General features: G+C 32.5%; 1 protein-coding gene and 1 long non-coding RNA gene across 4 annotated transcripts in view; one reads left to right on the top strand and one right to left on the bottom strand.

The window, feature by feature from the left end:
- Nucleotides 1–18,473, top strand: part of LOC139513902 (tRNA N(3)-cytidine methyltransferase METTL2-like) — a 68,290-nt gene that overhangs the window by 40,197 nt on the left and 9,620 nt on the right. For all 3 annotated transcript variants that reach the window (XM_071302850.1, XM_071302848.1, XM_071302847.1), the window contains 3 exons: nucleotides 5,215–5,264; nucleotides 15,486–15,546; nucleotides 18,172–18,311. In XM_071302850.1, coding sequence (XP_071158951.1) covers nucleotides 5,215–5,264; nucleotides 15,486–15,546; nucleotides 18,172–18,311 — 251 coding nt within the window. The remainder of the gene's footprint in view (nucleotides 1–5,214; nucleotides 5,265–15,485; nucleotides 15,547–18,171; nucleotides 18,312–18,473) is intronic.
- On the bottom strand, nucleotides 513–3,245 carry LOC139513904 (uncharacterized). Its single transcript, XR_011662541.1, has 2 exons — nucleotides 3,112–3,245; nucleotides 513–860 (listed from the first exon to the last, which is right to left on the bottom strand). It is a non-coding gene; the product is annotated as an uncharacterized lncRNA (long non-coding RNA).

Raw genomic sequence — 18,473 nt, forward strand, 5'->3', positions numbered from 1 at the left:
ACAACACTTTCTATTACAAAGAAAATAGTATTATTCAATAGAATGTACTGTGCCGCGCACAACACTCTCTAACCAAAATACATTGTATGGAAAGTGTTATTAACCGCTCAAAAGATCATAATACCAAATATTACATGGAATTTATCAAAAATTTTAAACACAAGAAATTAGGCAAATTCCATAATTAAAAATAATTCCAAGTTCAAATAATAGCCTGTTTATTGTCTTTTTTTCGTGATTTTTCTGCATGACCTATAGTTGTTAATGTGGTCTCTTTTGGACACTTGTGTCATTGGCAATCATACCACATCTTCTTTTTTATAGTAACCAAATTTTATTACCGGTACAATTGAAAAAGCTTAAGAAAGACTTCATGATCTTGAAATGATGTGTCCAGTAAACATAAGCATTTTATACTCTTTGGATTGTCATGTTTAACCAATACATTTAACCAAATAGTAAGTCATTAAACAACAAGAAAGCAGCTTCTGTTTGTACAAAAAAATAAACTCTTTGACTCTTTACATGCTATTTATTTTCAGCTGATCACATCTTTTTAATTTGATTGCGATTTAAATCAAATTTGTATCCTGTAATTTGATCTGTCACTTTGTACACTTTTCCAGCAGTAGAAGCTGAAATTGAGTCTATGATCCCTTTCCTAAAATATCCTGTACTAAAAACTGCGGTGCCTTTATTCATCGCAGGATTTGGCCTGTACATCACATGTTGTCCCTCTTCTGGATAGTAGGCAATGTCTTCCCTCAAACCATCGGAAAAACTGCTCTAGTGGAAAAGCTGACAGTTTCCCGGTGAATTTGTCTATAGAAATCGGTGAGTCCTGTGTTAAATACCGGTAGCTGTTTTTGATTCACATTCAAAAAAAAAATATAGTCCATAAGTATAAACAAAAAGTATATGTTGACGGAGTCACATTAAAATTTAAATAAATAAAAGTACATCTAAATATATATAAGAAGATGTGGTATGAGTGCAACTCTCCATCAATGTCACAATTTGTAAAATTAAACTTTTATAAATTTACGGGTTTTCACTTAACAACAAGCTATAAAGGGCCCCAACAAATTACTAGTGTAAAACCATAATTCAACGATAAAAAACAACGCCGTTTAATGATTTATAGGTTTAAAAAATCCATGCAAAGTGAAGCAGTTTAAAAAAGTTAATATACTAGTAATAACCCTACAAAACAAGCTAAAATTCATATTTCACATCTTCATTTCAATGGTTTAGCATTATTAAAAGTTTAATACATGTAAATGTAAACGTGCAGTTGCAACATTTTTGGGATACGATTGCTTTCAAGCAATTTGTAGACTTATACCAGTGGCTCAGGACAATGCCCTCACGTCAATTGTTTTATTCTAAACATTAAGGACCATCTCAGATTCTTATGATTGTCTTAAGCTTGCTTTAAAAGGTAAAAACAAACAAAGGGATTGAACTTAAACAACTTTCCTATAATGTTCTTTTCATAATCTTCATGTTTGTTATTTCCTTTGACTTATATGCGTGTTTTTAACAACACGGAAAATCAGAATCAAGCAGTATTTATATTTAGTGTTTTTATAAATTTAGAAACTTCCCCAGTTGTGATAAAAATGCGAGAGTTCTCTGAATTCCGATAAATCTATTTCTGTCATATAACAACTGAAGTGGAGTTTTACTTATATGTCACCGTTATTAAACTGATATTTGATATTGTACTTCTATAACAAAAATAGAGAACCATTTAGGTTAAATATACGTTCTTACTACAGGGTTTGTTTAGGTAATTATGCGCATGCCTATAGTTTTCTTGACCTCAAGGGGTACTAGGTTAAATGGTTGCTCTGGATTCACCCACTCGATTGATTAATTTATAACTCATGGGATCCTTTCTATGTATGTCTGCTATTGAGGGTTATTGTTGTTGCATAATTTTAAATCATATGCATCATTTAAATTAGAATAAATGTCCTCATCGTTAAGGTTTATTTTCAACACCCCTTCAGGCGAAATGGAGTCTTCCATATTATCGTTTCGAGTTGTCTCCCTTCCGTAAAGCACTTCCGTGGAATTCTGACATTACGTTGAGAAAAGTTAACTCGTTCTGCCGATAAACGTCGTATTATATTAAAAACCATCGCAATTTAAACTGAGGAATGTGTACGGAAAGGAGTCATAATCACTGACCCAAAGGAAATTAAATATTTAAAGAGTTAGGAATGGGGTTCCTCCTAGAATTAACGTAGGAAAATAGGTGGTAAGATACGAAGGGAAATACTTCTCTCACTCTGAGTCTCAGTGACTGATGTGGAAAGTAAACTTGAAATTGATAGTACAAAAATAAAACACAATAGGCCTAAGTACATTGTTCATACACTTTTAACAGGGATTGGCTATTATATAACTATTCAGATTACGTAAATTACATTTTACATGTGCTGTTGAATAAGTTTTGAAAATAATATTATCCAGCTACATGTGTCAATGAAAACAATGGCAATCGTATCCCTCAGATCTAGAGCAATCTGCTCTTTGATTAAAGATTTCTATCAAATGCATAAATTTTAAAGATATGAAGTTTTACATGCTTGACCAAATGCAAATCTTGAAAAACAATCAACAATGTTACATATGTATTGAAATCCTTTATGAGGTGGCATCTTCTTTAGATCAATTTGCCATCTTGAATTTGGATAAGTTGCTGGTATAGGGCGTCTTGTTCTTTCTGTTTTGGGTAAAGATATAGCACTTTTACACTGATCACAATCCACATAAAGATCGAATAAAAGCTTCACGTTTTCCCTTACAACTGGGAAAACAAATCTTCTTATAGATTCATAAATGCTGTGAGATTTTCTGTGATCTAATGCATGATTCTTTTTAACTAAGTTAATTAAATCCTCCATTGATTAAAAGACATTTCCTATGAGGAGTAGCCAGGTCAACACTTTTTTTATACAAATGATTTGAAGTCAAATCATAGAAATAATTTTCCAAATATTTTCTAACCATTCTGTTGTTCAACTGTTCCTTGCAAAACTTAATTATTTTTGCTGACCCCCATTTCGGATATTCTGCTTTTAATTTGCAAATTGACACTACCTTGCCATAGTCCCTCCAAAACGCTTCTGGATTAGGGTCCTTTAAAACCAGCTTCTTCTTGTCCTTTGCTAATTGAAAACCTTCATCTGGAATGGTATTCATGGGTTTCACCATTTTCAAAATCGGCGGCGTAAGCGACGTCATATGGCGTTATTTGGTTGTGACGTTATAAATAACTCTTTTTCCCGAAAAAATAGGCGATTTTAAAATCTGCCATAGATTTGGAGAAAACAAAACCTGTCATAGATTTGAGACGGCATTACGTCATATTTACCATAGATTAGGAATCCGCCATAGATTTGGAACCCGCCATAGATTTGAGTCCTACATATATTTATAGATATGTTTAAAAAATTATGATAGATAAAGAAACACTTTCAATCACAAAAATGATCAGCAAGTTAAGATCTGCTAATAAGTCAAATTCTGCCAAAATAGTTGAATAGACTGTGATTCTATGAATGCCCTTAAATGACAATTGTGTTTATCATGTTTATCTATTTTTGTGTTTTGAGCAAACACTAAAGATAAACATATAGATAGAGAGAACATAAGTAGGCTTAATGATCAACAATACAAGATCAACAAATCAAATTTGTCATGAATTCTTTTCTTGTCTACAATGTTAGAGTGTGTCCTTTGTTCATATTGTTGAAAATACACATAGGCCGAGGTGAGAGACACAAGCTTTTTAGAGCCTCTACTTTGAGAATTATAGGGTTTGTAAATGTAGAAAATTAGGGAGATATAAACAAGTCAGAATAAAATGACTTCTTCAAGTCAAAAATGTTTTGAAGTTCTGACCTGTACGAGTCAATTTTTGTTTTGCGTAGTTGTTTTGAAATTGCCGCCGATCTACAACACATACGATCCAGTGGTTTTTGCGAGAGATCACATGTTTGAGAGTCGTTATTTTTGTGGTTGGCCGGAGTGACAAGCCCTTTCGTCAATTATTTTGTTTTGATAGTTTGGAAAACCCCCCAAAAAATCTTACTGAGATTAATGAGAAGGAGACACAGAAATGAATACATTGAATTTAAACACTTTTTCACACATTTCCCTTCTGTTTCTTCTGAAATTGTCGTATTTTGAGCTCTCCCTTACAATCAATAATAATGTAAATGAACTATTTATTCTAGAAAGAACATATTTGTTTTACAGAACCAAAACGATTCAATGGAAAAGCTTCATTCTGAGCTGAATTCATCACCAATATATATAAGTTGTAAAACAAATAAGAATTTAAGGTATATTCCTCCATACAACAATTTGCTGTGTTTTGAAAAGAAAGTACTTTTTCGAAATGTCACAAAAAAGTGTTGCACTCCTGACAATTTTTACATCTTTTTTAACATGATTTTTTTAATACTTGAGATTTTGCAAAAATGTTTTGCAGGACTATATTTTTCACATCGAGCCACATCATTTGAAATCAATTTATCCAATCAAATGATCAGCATGACTGATAAATATTGCTTTATATGCAAGGAACCATTTATTTTTACTTTATAAAGTAATGTAACACCACTACTAACCATGTATTGAAATAAGCCCTGCCTCCCTTCTAACCTGATATGGAATATACATGGTCTCCAGGCCAGTGGCGGATCCAGGGGGGGGGGGGGGTTCCGGGGGTTGGAACCCCCCCTTTTTTTGGGCCGATCAATGGATTTGAATGGTAGCATATAGTTGGAACCCCCCCCCCTTTACTCTGGGTTGGGACCACCCCCTTTTTAAATGACTGGATCCGCCACTGCGAGCGGTTATTTTTAACCAATCATATTCCTAGAAATGTAAAGGAGGCAAGATAAATATATATATATATATATATTTAACATCAGAATCTGACTGACGAAGGATATCTGTTATCCGAAATATTTATAAATAATTACATTTATAGTTCCTTTTTATATCATTGGTGTTGTTATGTACACTTTTTAGGCGTTTATATATATATATATATATACATATAAATGTTAGTTATGTTAAAATTATTTTAATAGTATTTTACTGAAGTTCCCAATTGTTAGCTCCACCTTTGGGGTTTCTTTTTTCATGTTCGTTTTGTGAACAAATTATTACAACAGCCTTACTTAATTTCAGGTGGGCTGTGGTGTTGGTAATACAGTGTTTCCAGTTCTTAAAACAAACCAGTAAGTATTTTGTTTAAGGGTTAAACAAGTGAGATGTGGCATTAATAAAGTATTGTTTTCTAATACCAAAAACAATCCAATATGTGTCTTGTTTAAGGGTTAAACAAGTGAAAGCTGCCATTGGTAAAGTAGTGTTTTCCAATACTAAAAACAAAGCAATTAGTAATATTTTTCAGGGTTAAACAAGTGGAAGGTGGCATTGGTATTTTAGTGTTTTCTAATACCTAAAACAAACCAATATGTGTCTTGTTTAAGAGTTAAAAAAGTGAAAGGTGGCATAGGTAATATAGTGTTTTCCATTCTAAAAACAAAGCAGTTAGTAATATGTTTAAGGATTAAACAAGTGACAGGTAGCATTAGTAATATAGTGTTTTCAGTTCTAAAAACAAACCAATAAGTAATATGTTTAAGGGTTAGACAAGTGGAAGGTGGCATTGATAATATAGTGTTTTCTAATACTTAAAACAAACCAATATGTGTCTTGTTTTAGAGTTAAACAAGCGGGATGTGGCATTGTGAATGTAGTGTTTTGTCTAATACAAAACCAAATCAATAAGTAATATGTTTAAGGGTTAGACAAGTGGAAGGTGGCATTGATAATATAGTGTTTTCTAATACTTAAAACAAACCAATATGTGTCTTGTTTTAGAGTTAAACAAGCGGGATGTGGCATTGTGAATGTAGTGTTTTGTCTAATACAAAACCAAATCAATAAGTAATATGTTTAAGGGTTAAACAAGTGGGATAGGACATTGCTAATATAGTGTTTTATAATACTTAAAGCAAACCAATAAGTGTCTTGTTTTAGAGTTAAACAAGCGGGATGTGGCATTGTGAATGTAGTGTTTTGTCTAATACAAAACCAAATCAATAAGTAATATGTTTAAGGGTTAAACAAGTGGGATAGGGCATTGCTAATATAGTGTTTTATAATACTTAAAACGAACCAATAAGTGTCTTGTTTTAGAGTTAAACAAGCGGGATGTGGCATTGTGAATGTAGTGTTTTGTCTAATACAAAACCAAATCAATAAGTAATATGTTTAAGGGTTAAACAAGTGGGATAGGGCATTGCTAATATAGTGTTTTATAATACTTAAAGCAAACCAATAAGTGTCTTTGTTTAAGAGTTAAACAAGCGGGATGTGGCATTGTGAATGTAGTGTTTTGTCTAATACAAAACCAAATCAATAAGTAATATGTTTAAGGGTTAAACAAGTGGGATAGGGCATTGCTAATATAGTGTTTTATAATACTTAAAGCAAACCAATAAGTGTCTTTGTTTAAGAGTTAAACAAGCGGGATGTGGCATTGTGAATGTAGTGTTTTGTCTAATACAAAACCAAATCAATAAGTAATATGTTTAAGGGTTAAACAAGTGGGATAGGACATTGCTAATATAGTGTTTTATAATACTTAAAGCAAACCAATAAGTGTCTTTGTTTCAGAGTTAAACAAGCGGGATGTGGCATTGTGAATGTAGTGTTTTGTCTAATACAAAACCAAATCAATAAGTAATTTGTTTAAGGGTTAAACAAGTGGAATAGGGCATTGCTAATATAGTGTTTTATAATACTTAAAGCAAACCAATAAGTGTCTTTGTTTAAGAGTTAAACAAGCGGGATGTGGCATTGTGAATGTAGTGTTTTGTCTAATACAAAACCAAATCAATAAGTAATATGTTTAAGGGTTAAACAAGTGGGATAGGGCATTGCTAATATAGTGTTTTATAATACTTAAAGCAAACCAATAAGTGTCTTTGTTTAAGAGTTAAACAAGCGGGATGTGGCATTGTGAATGTAGTGTTTTGTCTAATACAAAACCAAATCAATAAGTAATATGTTTAAGGGTTAAACAAGTGGGATAGGACATTGCTAATATAGTGTTTTATAATACTTAAAGCAAACCAATAAGTGTCTTGTTTTAGAGTTAAACAAGCGGGATGTGGCATTGTGAATGTAGTGTTTTGTCTAATACAAAACCAAATCAATAAGTAATATGTTTAAGGGTTAAACAAGTGGGATAGGGCATTGCTAATATAGTGTTTTATAATACTTAAAGCAAACCAATAAGTGTCTTTGTTTAAGAGTTAAACAAGCGGGATGTGGCATTGTGAATGTAGTGTTTTGTCTAATACAAAACCAAATCAATAAGTAATATGTTTAAGGGTTAAACAAGTGGGATAGGGCATTGCTAATATAGTGTTTTATAATACTTAAAGCAAACCAATAAGTGTCTTGTTTAAGAGTTAAACAAGCGGGATGTGGCATTGTGAATGTAGTGTTTTGTCTAATACAAAACCAAATCAATAAGTAATATGTTTAAGGGTTAAACAAGTGGAATAGGGCATTGCTAATATAGTGTTTTATAATACTTAAAGCAAACCAATAAGTGTCTTGTTTAAGAGTTAAACAAGCGGGATGTGGCATTGTGAATGTAGTGTTTTGTCTAATACAAAACCAAATCAATAAGTAATATGTTTAAGGGTTAAACAAGTGGGATAGTGCATTGCTAATATAGTGTTTTATAATACTTAAAGCAAACCAATAAGTGTCTTGTTTAAGAGTTAAACAAGCGGGATGTGGCATTGTGAATGTAGTGTTTTGTCTAATACAAAACCAAATCAATAAGTAATATGTTTAAGGGTTAAACAAGTGGGATAGGGCATTGCTAATATAGTGTTTTATAATACTTAAAGCAAATCAATAAGTGTCTTGTTTAAGGGTTAAACAAGTGGGATAGGGCATTGCTAATATAGTGTTTTATAATACTTAAAGCAAACCAATAAGTGTCTTTGTTTAAGAGTTAAACAAGCGGGATGTGGCATTGTGAATGTAGTGTTTTGTCTAATACAAAACCAAATCAATAAGTAATATGTTTAAGGGTTAAACAAGTGGGATAGGACATTGCTAATATAGTGTTTTATAATACTTAAAGCAAACCAATAAGTGTCTTGTTTAAGAGTTAAACAAGCGGGATGTGGCATTGTGAATGTAGTGTTTTGTCTAATACAAAACCAAATCAATAAGTAATATGTTTAAGGGTTAAACAAGTGGAATAGGGCATTGCTAATATAGTGTTTTATAATACTTAAAGCAAACCAATAAGTGTCTTTGTTTAAGAGTTAAACAAGCGGGATGTGGCATTGTGAATGTAGTGTTTTGTCTAATACAAAACCAAATCAATAAGTAATATGTTTAAGGGTTAAACAAGTGGGATAGGGCATTGCTAATATAGTGTTTTATAATACTTAAAGCAAACCAATAAGTGTCTTTGTTTAAGAGTTAAACAAGCGGGATGTGGCATTGTGAATGTAGTGTTTTGTCTAATACAAAACCAAATCAATAAGTAATATGTTTAAGGGTTAAACAAGTGGGATAGGGCATTGCTAATATAGTGTTTTATAATACTTAAAGCAAACCAATAAGTGTCTTGTTTAAGAGTTAAACAAGCGGGATGTGGCATTGTGAATGTAGTGTTTTGTCTAATACAAAACCAAATCAATAAGTAATATGTTTAAGGGTTAAACAAGTGGAATAGGGCATTGCTAATATAGTGTTTTATAATACTTAAAGCAAACCAATAAGTGTCTTTGTTTAAGAGTTAAACAAGCGGGATGTGGCATTGTGAATGTAGTGTTTTGTCTAATACAAAACCAAATCAATAAGTAATATGTTTAAGGGTTAAACAAGTGGAATAGGGCATTGCTAATATAGTGTTTTATAATACTTAAAGCAAACCAATAAGTGTCTTTGTTTAAGAGTTAAACAAGCGGGATGTGGCATTGTGAATGTAGTGTTTTGTCTAATACAAAACCAAATCAATAAGTAATATGTTTAAGGGTTAAACAAGTGGGATAGGGCATTGCTAATATAGTGTTTTATAATACTTAAAGCAAACCAATAAGTGTCTTGTTTAAGAGTTAAACAAGCGGGATGTGGCATTGTGAATGTAGTGTTTTGTCTAATACAAAACCAAATCAATAAGTAATATGTTTAAGGGTTAAACAAGTGGAATAGGGCATTGCTAATATAGTGTTTTATAATACTTAAAGCAAACCAATAAGTGTCTTTGTTTAAGAGTTAAACAAGCGGGATGTGGCATTGTGAATGTAGTGTTTTGTCTAATACAAAACCAAATCAATAAGTAATATGTTTAAGGGTTAAACAAGTGGAATAGGGCATTGCTTTAAGACTTAAACAAAACACTTATTTGTTTGTTTTGGTATAAGTTAAAAAATATTTTTTTCTTTACATATAATATAGCATTCTTTCTTTTGATAAAACAAAAAAGATAATAATCTGAATATGAAATACACTCTCATATGCTGGTGTTACCTCATTCATTTAGAGTAAGATCTTTTTTATCTCGTTTGACAGAATCAAAAAGCGAGACATATGTATGCTGTTTTGCCGGCTATTGTGTCGTAAACAATGTATTAGTTTGTGATTAGGTATAGTTTATGGTAAATCACTTGTGGTAAGTCCGAGATATTTGGTATGCAGTTGTATTAGTATTGGCAGATCTCATTACCATGGAGATTATTTTGCTATGTTTTCATGTATTAATTTGTGATTGGATCAGTTTGTAGGAAAGCAATAGTGGCAAATTGATGATAATTGGTACTGTAAACCGGGAAATTTTCGCGCCGTCTTTATTTCGCGATTTATTAACATAATCTATATTCCCGCCGTTTTGAATTCGTGACTTCCCTGTGACCCTTTTAAATATTTTTATAAATGATTAAGAAATTAAACAGCTTCACATGTATAGTAAATCAAGTCAGTGGGATAAAATCAATCAGAAATCTTGTGTTTTCGGTTTATTTATGTTAAAGGAGATTAAGAGTTGTGTCATGTTTGCTTGTAAAAACACATTTATGTATACACAATAACAGAAAAGAAGACCTAATCAAAAGTGAATTAAAATAAAATGCTGACAGGGTAAATGCTAATTAATCGATCTTTTGCTTTTATTAATCTTTGTAGAAGATTAAACGAGGTAGTAATTTTGAAACTGATTGACAATTAAGTGTCATTTACATATACATAATAGGTGTTGTTTACATAACAGTATCCGTGATGCCAGTAATGTCCGCTTGATTTAGTTAAAATCATGTTTTCTATCATTATTTTTCATTTAAATACACAATTATGATTTGATATATAAATCCATTGTTTGCAAAATCTGTATTATGCAATGATCCTCTTCAAATCCTATTATATATGTACATGTATGGCATTCATCTTATGAATAGAATTTCCCTGAAATTTTCGTGGTCGTTTTATGTTCGCGTTTCACTCCTTACCGCGAAAATAGCGAAAATAAAACTGCCGCGAAAATTTCCCTGTTTACAGTATGCAGTTGTATAAGCATTGGTACATCTGATTTCCATGGACCCTGCTTCCCCAGTCATGGTCTATTGACTTTTAAACGTTTGCTTAGTGTTATGTATTAGTTTGTGATTAGGTCGATTTATGGTGAACCCCTAGTGGTAGGTCAATGATATTGTTATGCTGTTGTATTAGATTTGCACATCTCATTACCATGAAGATAACATGACACTGCCCCTCAACCATGGTTCATTGACTTTGAGATTTTCGTATGTCCCTGTCAGACTAGACCATGATCAAAACATGCTCACTACGATCTAAACTTCAAAGTGGAGTTTGAGGGCATCACTTTCTCTAGTTTTTAGCCTTCGGGCCAGGTGAGCTTTTCTCATCACTTTGCGTCCGTCATCCGTCGTCGTCCATCGTCGTTAACTTTTACAAAAATCTTCTCCTCTGAAACTACTGGGCCAAATTAAACCAAACTTGGCCACAATCATCATTGGGGTAACTAGTTGTTTTAAAATTGTGTCCCGTGACCTGGCCAACCAACCAAGATGGCCGCCATGGCTAAAACTAGAACATAGGGGTGAAATGTAGATTTTGGCTTATTACTCTGAAACCGCAGCCTTTAGAGCAAATCTGACATGGGGTAAAATTGTTTATCAGGTCAAGATGTATCTGCCCTGAAATTTTCAGATGAATCTGACACCTGTTGTTGGGTTGCTGCCCCTGAATTGGTAATTTTAAGGAAAATTTTGCTGTTTTTGTGGAGCCTGCAACTTTTGTTGCAGAAAGCTCGACATAGGGATAGTGATCCGGCGGCGGCGGCGGTGTTAGCTCACTTCTTAAAAGCTTTGTATTTTAGAAGATGGAAGACCTTGATGCTATATACTTTGTATATAGATGCCTCATGTTACGAAGTTTCCGTCAGTCACATGTCCAATGTCCTTGACCTCATTTTCATGGTTCAGTGACCACTTGAAAAAAAAGTTCAGATTTTTTGTAATGTTGAATTCTCTCTTATTATAAGTAATAGGATAACTATATTTGGTATGTGCGTACCTTGCAAGGTCCTCATGCCCGTCAGACAGTTTTCACTTGACCTCGACCTCATTTCATGGATCAGTGAACAAGGTTAAGTTCTTCTTCTTCTTCTTCTTCCGAATACGGGAGTAGACTCCTAGGTAGGAGTGTAAAACTTCCCGGAACTTGTGTGCTATGTACATATGGACATTAATTTAAAAATAATATGACAAAGAAAAATCATTAACAATAACATATATACATTATGTACAGTGGCTTTGTAGTTTAAATTAATAAGTTGTTGTGGATCCTTCAAGTGTTAGAGTGGATATGCCACTTTTGAAGGATTCCAGGGTGTCAGACATACCTATTGCTTCAGGTAGTGAGTTCCAGTCCGAAATAGTGCGAGGATAGAATGAAAATTTATAGAAATCTTTATTTGTAGATATTTGCCTAAATTTATGTTTCCCCCTAGTACGTCTATCAGATATTGTTAAATTGTCCTTAGGAACTTCCACTAACCCCCAATTTATTTTATACAGCATAGTTAATCTAGCTTTTTTCCTTCTTATTTCTAAATTTTCCCATTCCAAAGATTTAATTAAGTTTGAAACTGCACCAGGTGATCTGTCTTTATAATCATTGAAGACAAACCTGGCTGCCTTACGCTGTACCTGCTCAACCTGAGTGATGTGATGTTTTTTGTACGGATCCCAGACAGGGGAAGAGTATTCGACGACTGGACGGACAAGTGATGTTTACGTAAGGTTTTTAACCTTACGTTTGCAGTTTTTCAGGTTCCTACGAAGAAAACCTAAGGTTTTATTTGCCTTACAAGTAATATTGTTTATATGTGTTCCCCAATCAAGATCATGGCTTATAGTTACGCCTAAATATTTACTGTCTTTTACTGCTTCTAAAACATGATTGTGCAATATATAATCAAAAGAGGAAGGTTTACTTTTTTTAGAAATATGAATTACATAGCACTTCTCAGGATTAAAATTCATTTGCCAGTCCTCTTCCCATTTTACTAAACTAGATAAATCTTTTTGAAGTAATTGTGCATCAGAACTATTATTTACATTTCTATACAATAAACAGTCATCTGCAAAAAGTCTTGCATTGCAAGTTACATGTTCGGGTAGGTCATTAATAAAGAGTAAAAATAATGTTGGGCCTAAAACTGTTCCCTGAGGCACACCAGAGTCAACAGCTAATTTTGAAGATTTAACACCATTTAATAGTACTTGCTGTTGCCTGTCAGCTAAAAGTCATTTATCCAATTTAAATTTTGATTTCTAATACCATAAAATTCTAATTTCTGGGCTAATCTTTGATGCCGGGAACCAAGTTTTGGTGGTCAAGTCCATATCTCAGATACTACATGTATAAGCAATAGGGCTAGTATATACGGTGTATGGAAGGACTGTAAGGTGTACATGTCCAACTGGCAGGTGTCATCTGACCTTGACCTCATTTTCATGGTTCAGTGGTCAAAGTTAAGTTTTTTGAGTTTTGGTCTTTTTATCTGATACTATACGCCATAGGTCAACTATATTTAGTGTATGGAAATATTTTATGATTTATATATTAGTCGCGCAGGTTTATTTGACCTTGACCTCATTTTCACCGTTCATTGCTCAGTCTTAGGTTTTTGTGTTTTGGTCTATTTTTCTTAAACTATAAGTATTAGGTCAACTATATTTGTTTATGGAAGCATTGTTAGCTGTACATGTCAACCTGACATGGTTCATCTGACCTTGACCTCATTTTCATGGTTCATTGGTCTTTGTTTAGTTATCTTGGTTAATGTAACGTTTATGTGACAGCTGTAATAAAGCTTTATACTTAGGACTATCAACATAATATCAATGATTAGTAAAGAAGGCGAGACATTTCAGTGTGTGCACTCTTGTTGGTTATTATCTTGAATATTATTATAGATAGAGATAAACTGTAAACATCAATAATGTTAAGCAAAGTAAGATTTACAATTAAGTCAACATGACGGAAATGGTCAATTGACCCCTAAGGAGTTATTGTCTTTTATAGTCAATTTTTAACAACTTTCATAAAATTTGTAAATTTTAACTAACATTTTCCACTGAAACTACTGGGCCAAGTTCATTATAGATAGAGATAATTGTAAGTAGCAAGAATGTTCAGTAAAGTAAGATGTACAAACACATCACCATCACCAAAACACAATTTTGTCATGAATCCATCTGCTTCCTTTGTTTAATATTCACATAGACCAAGGTGAGCAACACAGGCTCTTTAGAGCCTCTAGTTTGTTATTATCTTGAATATTATTAAAGACAGAGAATCTGACAACCTGTTGTTGGGTTGCTGCCCCTGAATTGGTAATTTTAAGGAAATTTTGCTGTTTTTGGTTATTATCTTGAATATTATTATAGATAGAGATAAACTGTATACAGCAATAATGTACAGCAAAGTAAGACCTAAAAATAAGTCAAAATTACCAAAATGGTCAATTGACCCCCTAAGGAGTTATTGTCCTTTATAGTCAATTTTTAACAAATTTCATAAAATTTATAAATTTTTACTTACATTTTCCACTGAAACTACTAGGCCAAGTTCATTGTAGATAAGGATAATTGTAAGCAGCAAGAATGTTTGGTAAAGTAAGATCTACAAACACATCACCATCATTAAAACACAATTTTGTCATGAATCCATCTGCTTCTTTTGTTTCGTATGCACATAGACATAAGACATTGAGTGACACTGGCTCTTTAGAGATAAACTGTAAACAGCAATAATGTACAGCAAAGTAAGACCTAAAAATAAGTTAACATGACCAACATGGTCAATTGACCCCCTAAGGCTAAGTAGTTATTGTCCTTTATAGTCAATTTTTAACAATTTTCATAAAATTTGTAAATTTTTACTAACATTTTCCACTGAAACTACTAGGCCAAGTTCATTATAGATAAGGATAATTGTAGCAACAAGAATTTTCAGTAAAGAACACAACACCATCACCAAAACACAATTATGTCATGAATTTATCTGTGTCTATTGTTTAATATGCACATAGACCAAGGTGAGCGACACAGGCTCTTGAGAGCCTCTAGTTTGCTTTTTTTGTTGATACTAATTTTAAACTTTTCTTCCTTTTTATCTTTCCAAATTGCTGTCTTTTCTTTTTTTGTCCAAAAAATAAAAAAACTAAGACATTTTTCAAATTTGAGGAGAACTGTAGTGAACAGGTTTGGTTTTAAAATAGCAGAACACAATAGTTTCAAATCTTCAATCAAGTCAGCTATATTTGTAATCATTATTTAAATGAACAAACTTATAAAAATGCCTGGTAAACCATCAAATCCCAACCCAATGATTAAATGAGAAAAGAGTTTAATGGCACTTCCTGTTGAGCTTTTCTGGTTGAAAATAAAAAAAATATTGATAGGGAAGGTCAACCTTTTGTTTATTTATTGTCAATCTGTAAATATTTTGATAAAAAAATGAAGTTCATGCCATAGATAACTAAATGAGAGCTTGTCTCGTTTATTACTCAGACCAATGTAATTTTTTTTTTAAATTTCATAGTTTATTGATAGTTTTAAGTTTAGGATGTATTCCTTTATTAATTTTTTTATCTTAAAGATTTCAACATAGAACTCAAAAAAGATTGTTAAAAAATTTAAACAGAAGATAAATAAATTCAGATATTGAAGTGTGTGTACATTAATTTGTTAACTAAAACAATGCTAACCAATATTTGTGTGGCTCACTCTATGCAAAATTCATATAATGATGTATTGGCATTTTACCAAAAGGCAAGGAATGCACATGCATTAACCTTTTTCTTCAAATAGAATCTTTTATTATATTTTCAGGAATCCAAATCTAAAGATATACTGTTGTGATTTTTCACCTACAGCTATAGAAATAGTTAAGGTAATTCAAATTGTCTCTGATGTGCATGTTTTACCTGTGTAATCCAAATGAAAATTCTGTTGACCCAACAGATATAAATTTTTCATAGTTTTATATGCTATGAAAGTCAAATTTGAAGAAAGAAATACACATACAAGATTTGATGTGTATTGCTGATAATTTCTGAAATAGTGAACCTGACAGATACAGTAAAAAATGCCAATATTACCCTAAACTTCTCTTGATGAATGTCATCAGGAAATAATGTCCTTGTTACCCTAAACTTCTCTTGATCAATGTCATCAGGAAATAATGTCCTTGTTACCCTAAACTTCTCTTGATCAATGTCATCAGGAAATAATGTCCTTGTTACCCTAAACTTCTCTTGATCAATGTCATCAGGAAATAATGTCCTTGTTACCCTAAACTTCTCTTGATCAATGTCATCAGGAAATAATGTCCTTGTTACCCTAAACTTCTCTTGATCAATGTCATCAGGAAATAATGTCCTTGTTACCCTAAACTTCTCTTGATCAATGTCATCAGGAAATAATGTCCTTGTTACCCTAAACTTCTCTTGATCAATGTCATCAGTAAATAATGTCCTTGTTACCCAGAACTTCTCACGATCAATGTCATCAGTAAATAATGTCCTTGTTACTCAGAACTTCTCTTTATCAATGTCATCAGTAAATAATGTCATTGTTACTCAGAACTTCTCACGATCAGTGTCAACAGTAAATAATGTCATTGTTACCCAGAACTTCTCATGATCAATGTCAACAGTAAATAATGTCCTTGTTACTCAGAACTTCTCTTGATCAATGTCAACAGTAAATAATGATCTTGTTACCCAGAACTTCTTTTGATCAATGTCATCAGTAAATAATGTCCTTGTTACCCTTATCTTCTCTTGGTCAGTGTCATCAGTAAAAAATGTCCTTGTTACCCTTATCTTCTCTTGGTCAGTGTCATCAGTAAATAATGTCCTTGTTACCCTTATCTTCTCTTGATCAGTGTCAACAGTAAATAATGTCATTGTTACCCAGAACTTCTCATGATCAATGTCAACAGTAAATAATGTCCTTGTTACTCAGAATTTCTCTTGATCAATGTCAACAGTAAATAATGATCTTGTTACCCAGAACTTCTTTTGATCAATGTCATCAGTAAATAATGTCCTTGTTACCGAGAACTTCTCTTGATCAATGTCATCAGTAAATAATGTCCTTGTTACCCTTATCTTCTCTTGATCAGTGTCAACAGTAAATAAAATGTCCTTGTTACCCAGAACTTCTCATGATCAATGTCATCAGTAATTAATGTCATTGTTACTCAGAACTTCTCTTGATCAATGTCATCAGTAAATAATGTCATTGTTACTCAGAACTTCTCATGATCAATGTCATCAGGAAATAATGTCCTTGTTACTCAGAACTTCTCTTGATCAATGTCAACAGTAAATAATGTCCTTGTTACTCAGAACTTCTCTTGATTAATGTCATGAGTAAATAATGTCATTGTTACTCAGAACTTCTCTTGATCAATGTCATCAGTAAATAATGTCATTGTTACTCAGAACTTCTCTTGATTAATGTCATCAGTAAATAATGTCCTTGTTACTCAGAACTTCTCATGATTAATGTCATCAGTAAATAATGTCATTGTTACTCAGAACTTCTCCTGATCAATGTCATCAGTAAATACTGTCATTGTTACTCAGAACTTCTCTTGATTAATGTCATCAGTAAATAATGTCCTTGTTACTCAGAACTTCTCATGATCAATGTCACCAGTAAATAATGTCCTTGTTACTCAGAACTTCTCATGATCAATGTCATCAGCAAATAATGTCCTTGTTACCAAGAACTTTAGTTGATCAACATAATCAGTAGATAATGTCCTTGGGGCCTAGATTTGCTCTTGATAAATATCATTGGTTAATAATGTCCTTGTGACCCAGAACTTAAGTTGATGAACGTAATCAGTAGGTAATGTTCTTGGGGCCTAGATTTTCTCTGGATAAATACCATTGGTTAATAAATGTCCTTATGACCAAGAACTTTAGCTGATCAATGTAAATAGTAGATTATGTTCTTGGGGCCTAGATATTCTCTGGATAAATACCATTGCTTAATAATGTCCTTGTGACCCAGAACGTTAGTTGATCAACGTAAATAGTTGATTATGTTCTTGGGGCCTAGATATTCTCTGGATAAATACCATTGCTTAATAATGTCCTTGTGACCCAGAACGTTAGTTGATCAACGTAAATAGTAGATTATGTTCTTGGGGCCTAGATATTCTCTGGATAAATAACATTGGTTAATAATGTCCTTGTGACCCAGAACGTTAGTTGATCAACGAAATCATTGGATACTGTCCTCAGGGCCCAGATTTTCTCTGGAAAAGATACTGTCCTTGGGACACAGATTTTCTCTGGATAAATATTATCGGTAATCAATGTCCTTATGATCCAGAACTTCTTTTGATCAATTTCATCAGTAATTAATGTCTTTGTTATCCACACTGTTTTGATTTATTTTTAACTGACAATATTTTAATTCAATATTGTCAAGGGTTACCCAGACACCTAAATGATTGTGATACATTTGTAAGTAAAATATTTTATTGAATATATTTTAGAATCACCCGGACTACAACCAAGACCGCTGTCATGCATTTGTATGTGATATATCAGATGAGATGTCGACTATTCCAATTTCTGATAATTCTTTGGATATAATCACTATAATATTTGTTTTGTCTTCCATTTCACCAGAAAAGTAAGTACAATACCTTTTCATTTCTCACCCAAACAAATAGCTACTTTCTCCACCTCATGGTAAAGTCTAAATGTAAGTACAATACTGTAGCATTTCTCACCCATACAAATAGCTACTATTTCCACTTCATGGTAAAGTCTAAATGTAAGTACAATACTGTTG

The sequence above is a fragment of the Mytilus edulis genome, chromosome 2, assembly GCF_963676685.1.
Source record: "Mytilus edulis chromosome 2, xbMytEdul2.2, whole genome shotgun sequence".
NCBI classification, from domain to species: Eukaryota; Metazoa; Mollusca; class Bivalvia; order Mytilida; family Mytilidae; genus Mytilus; species Mytilus edulis.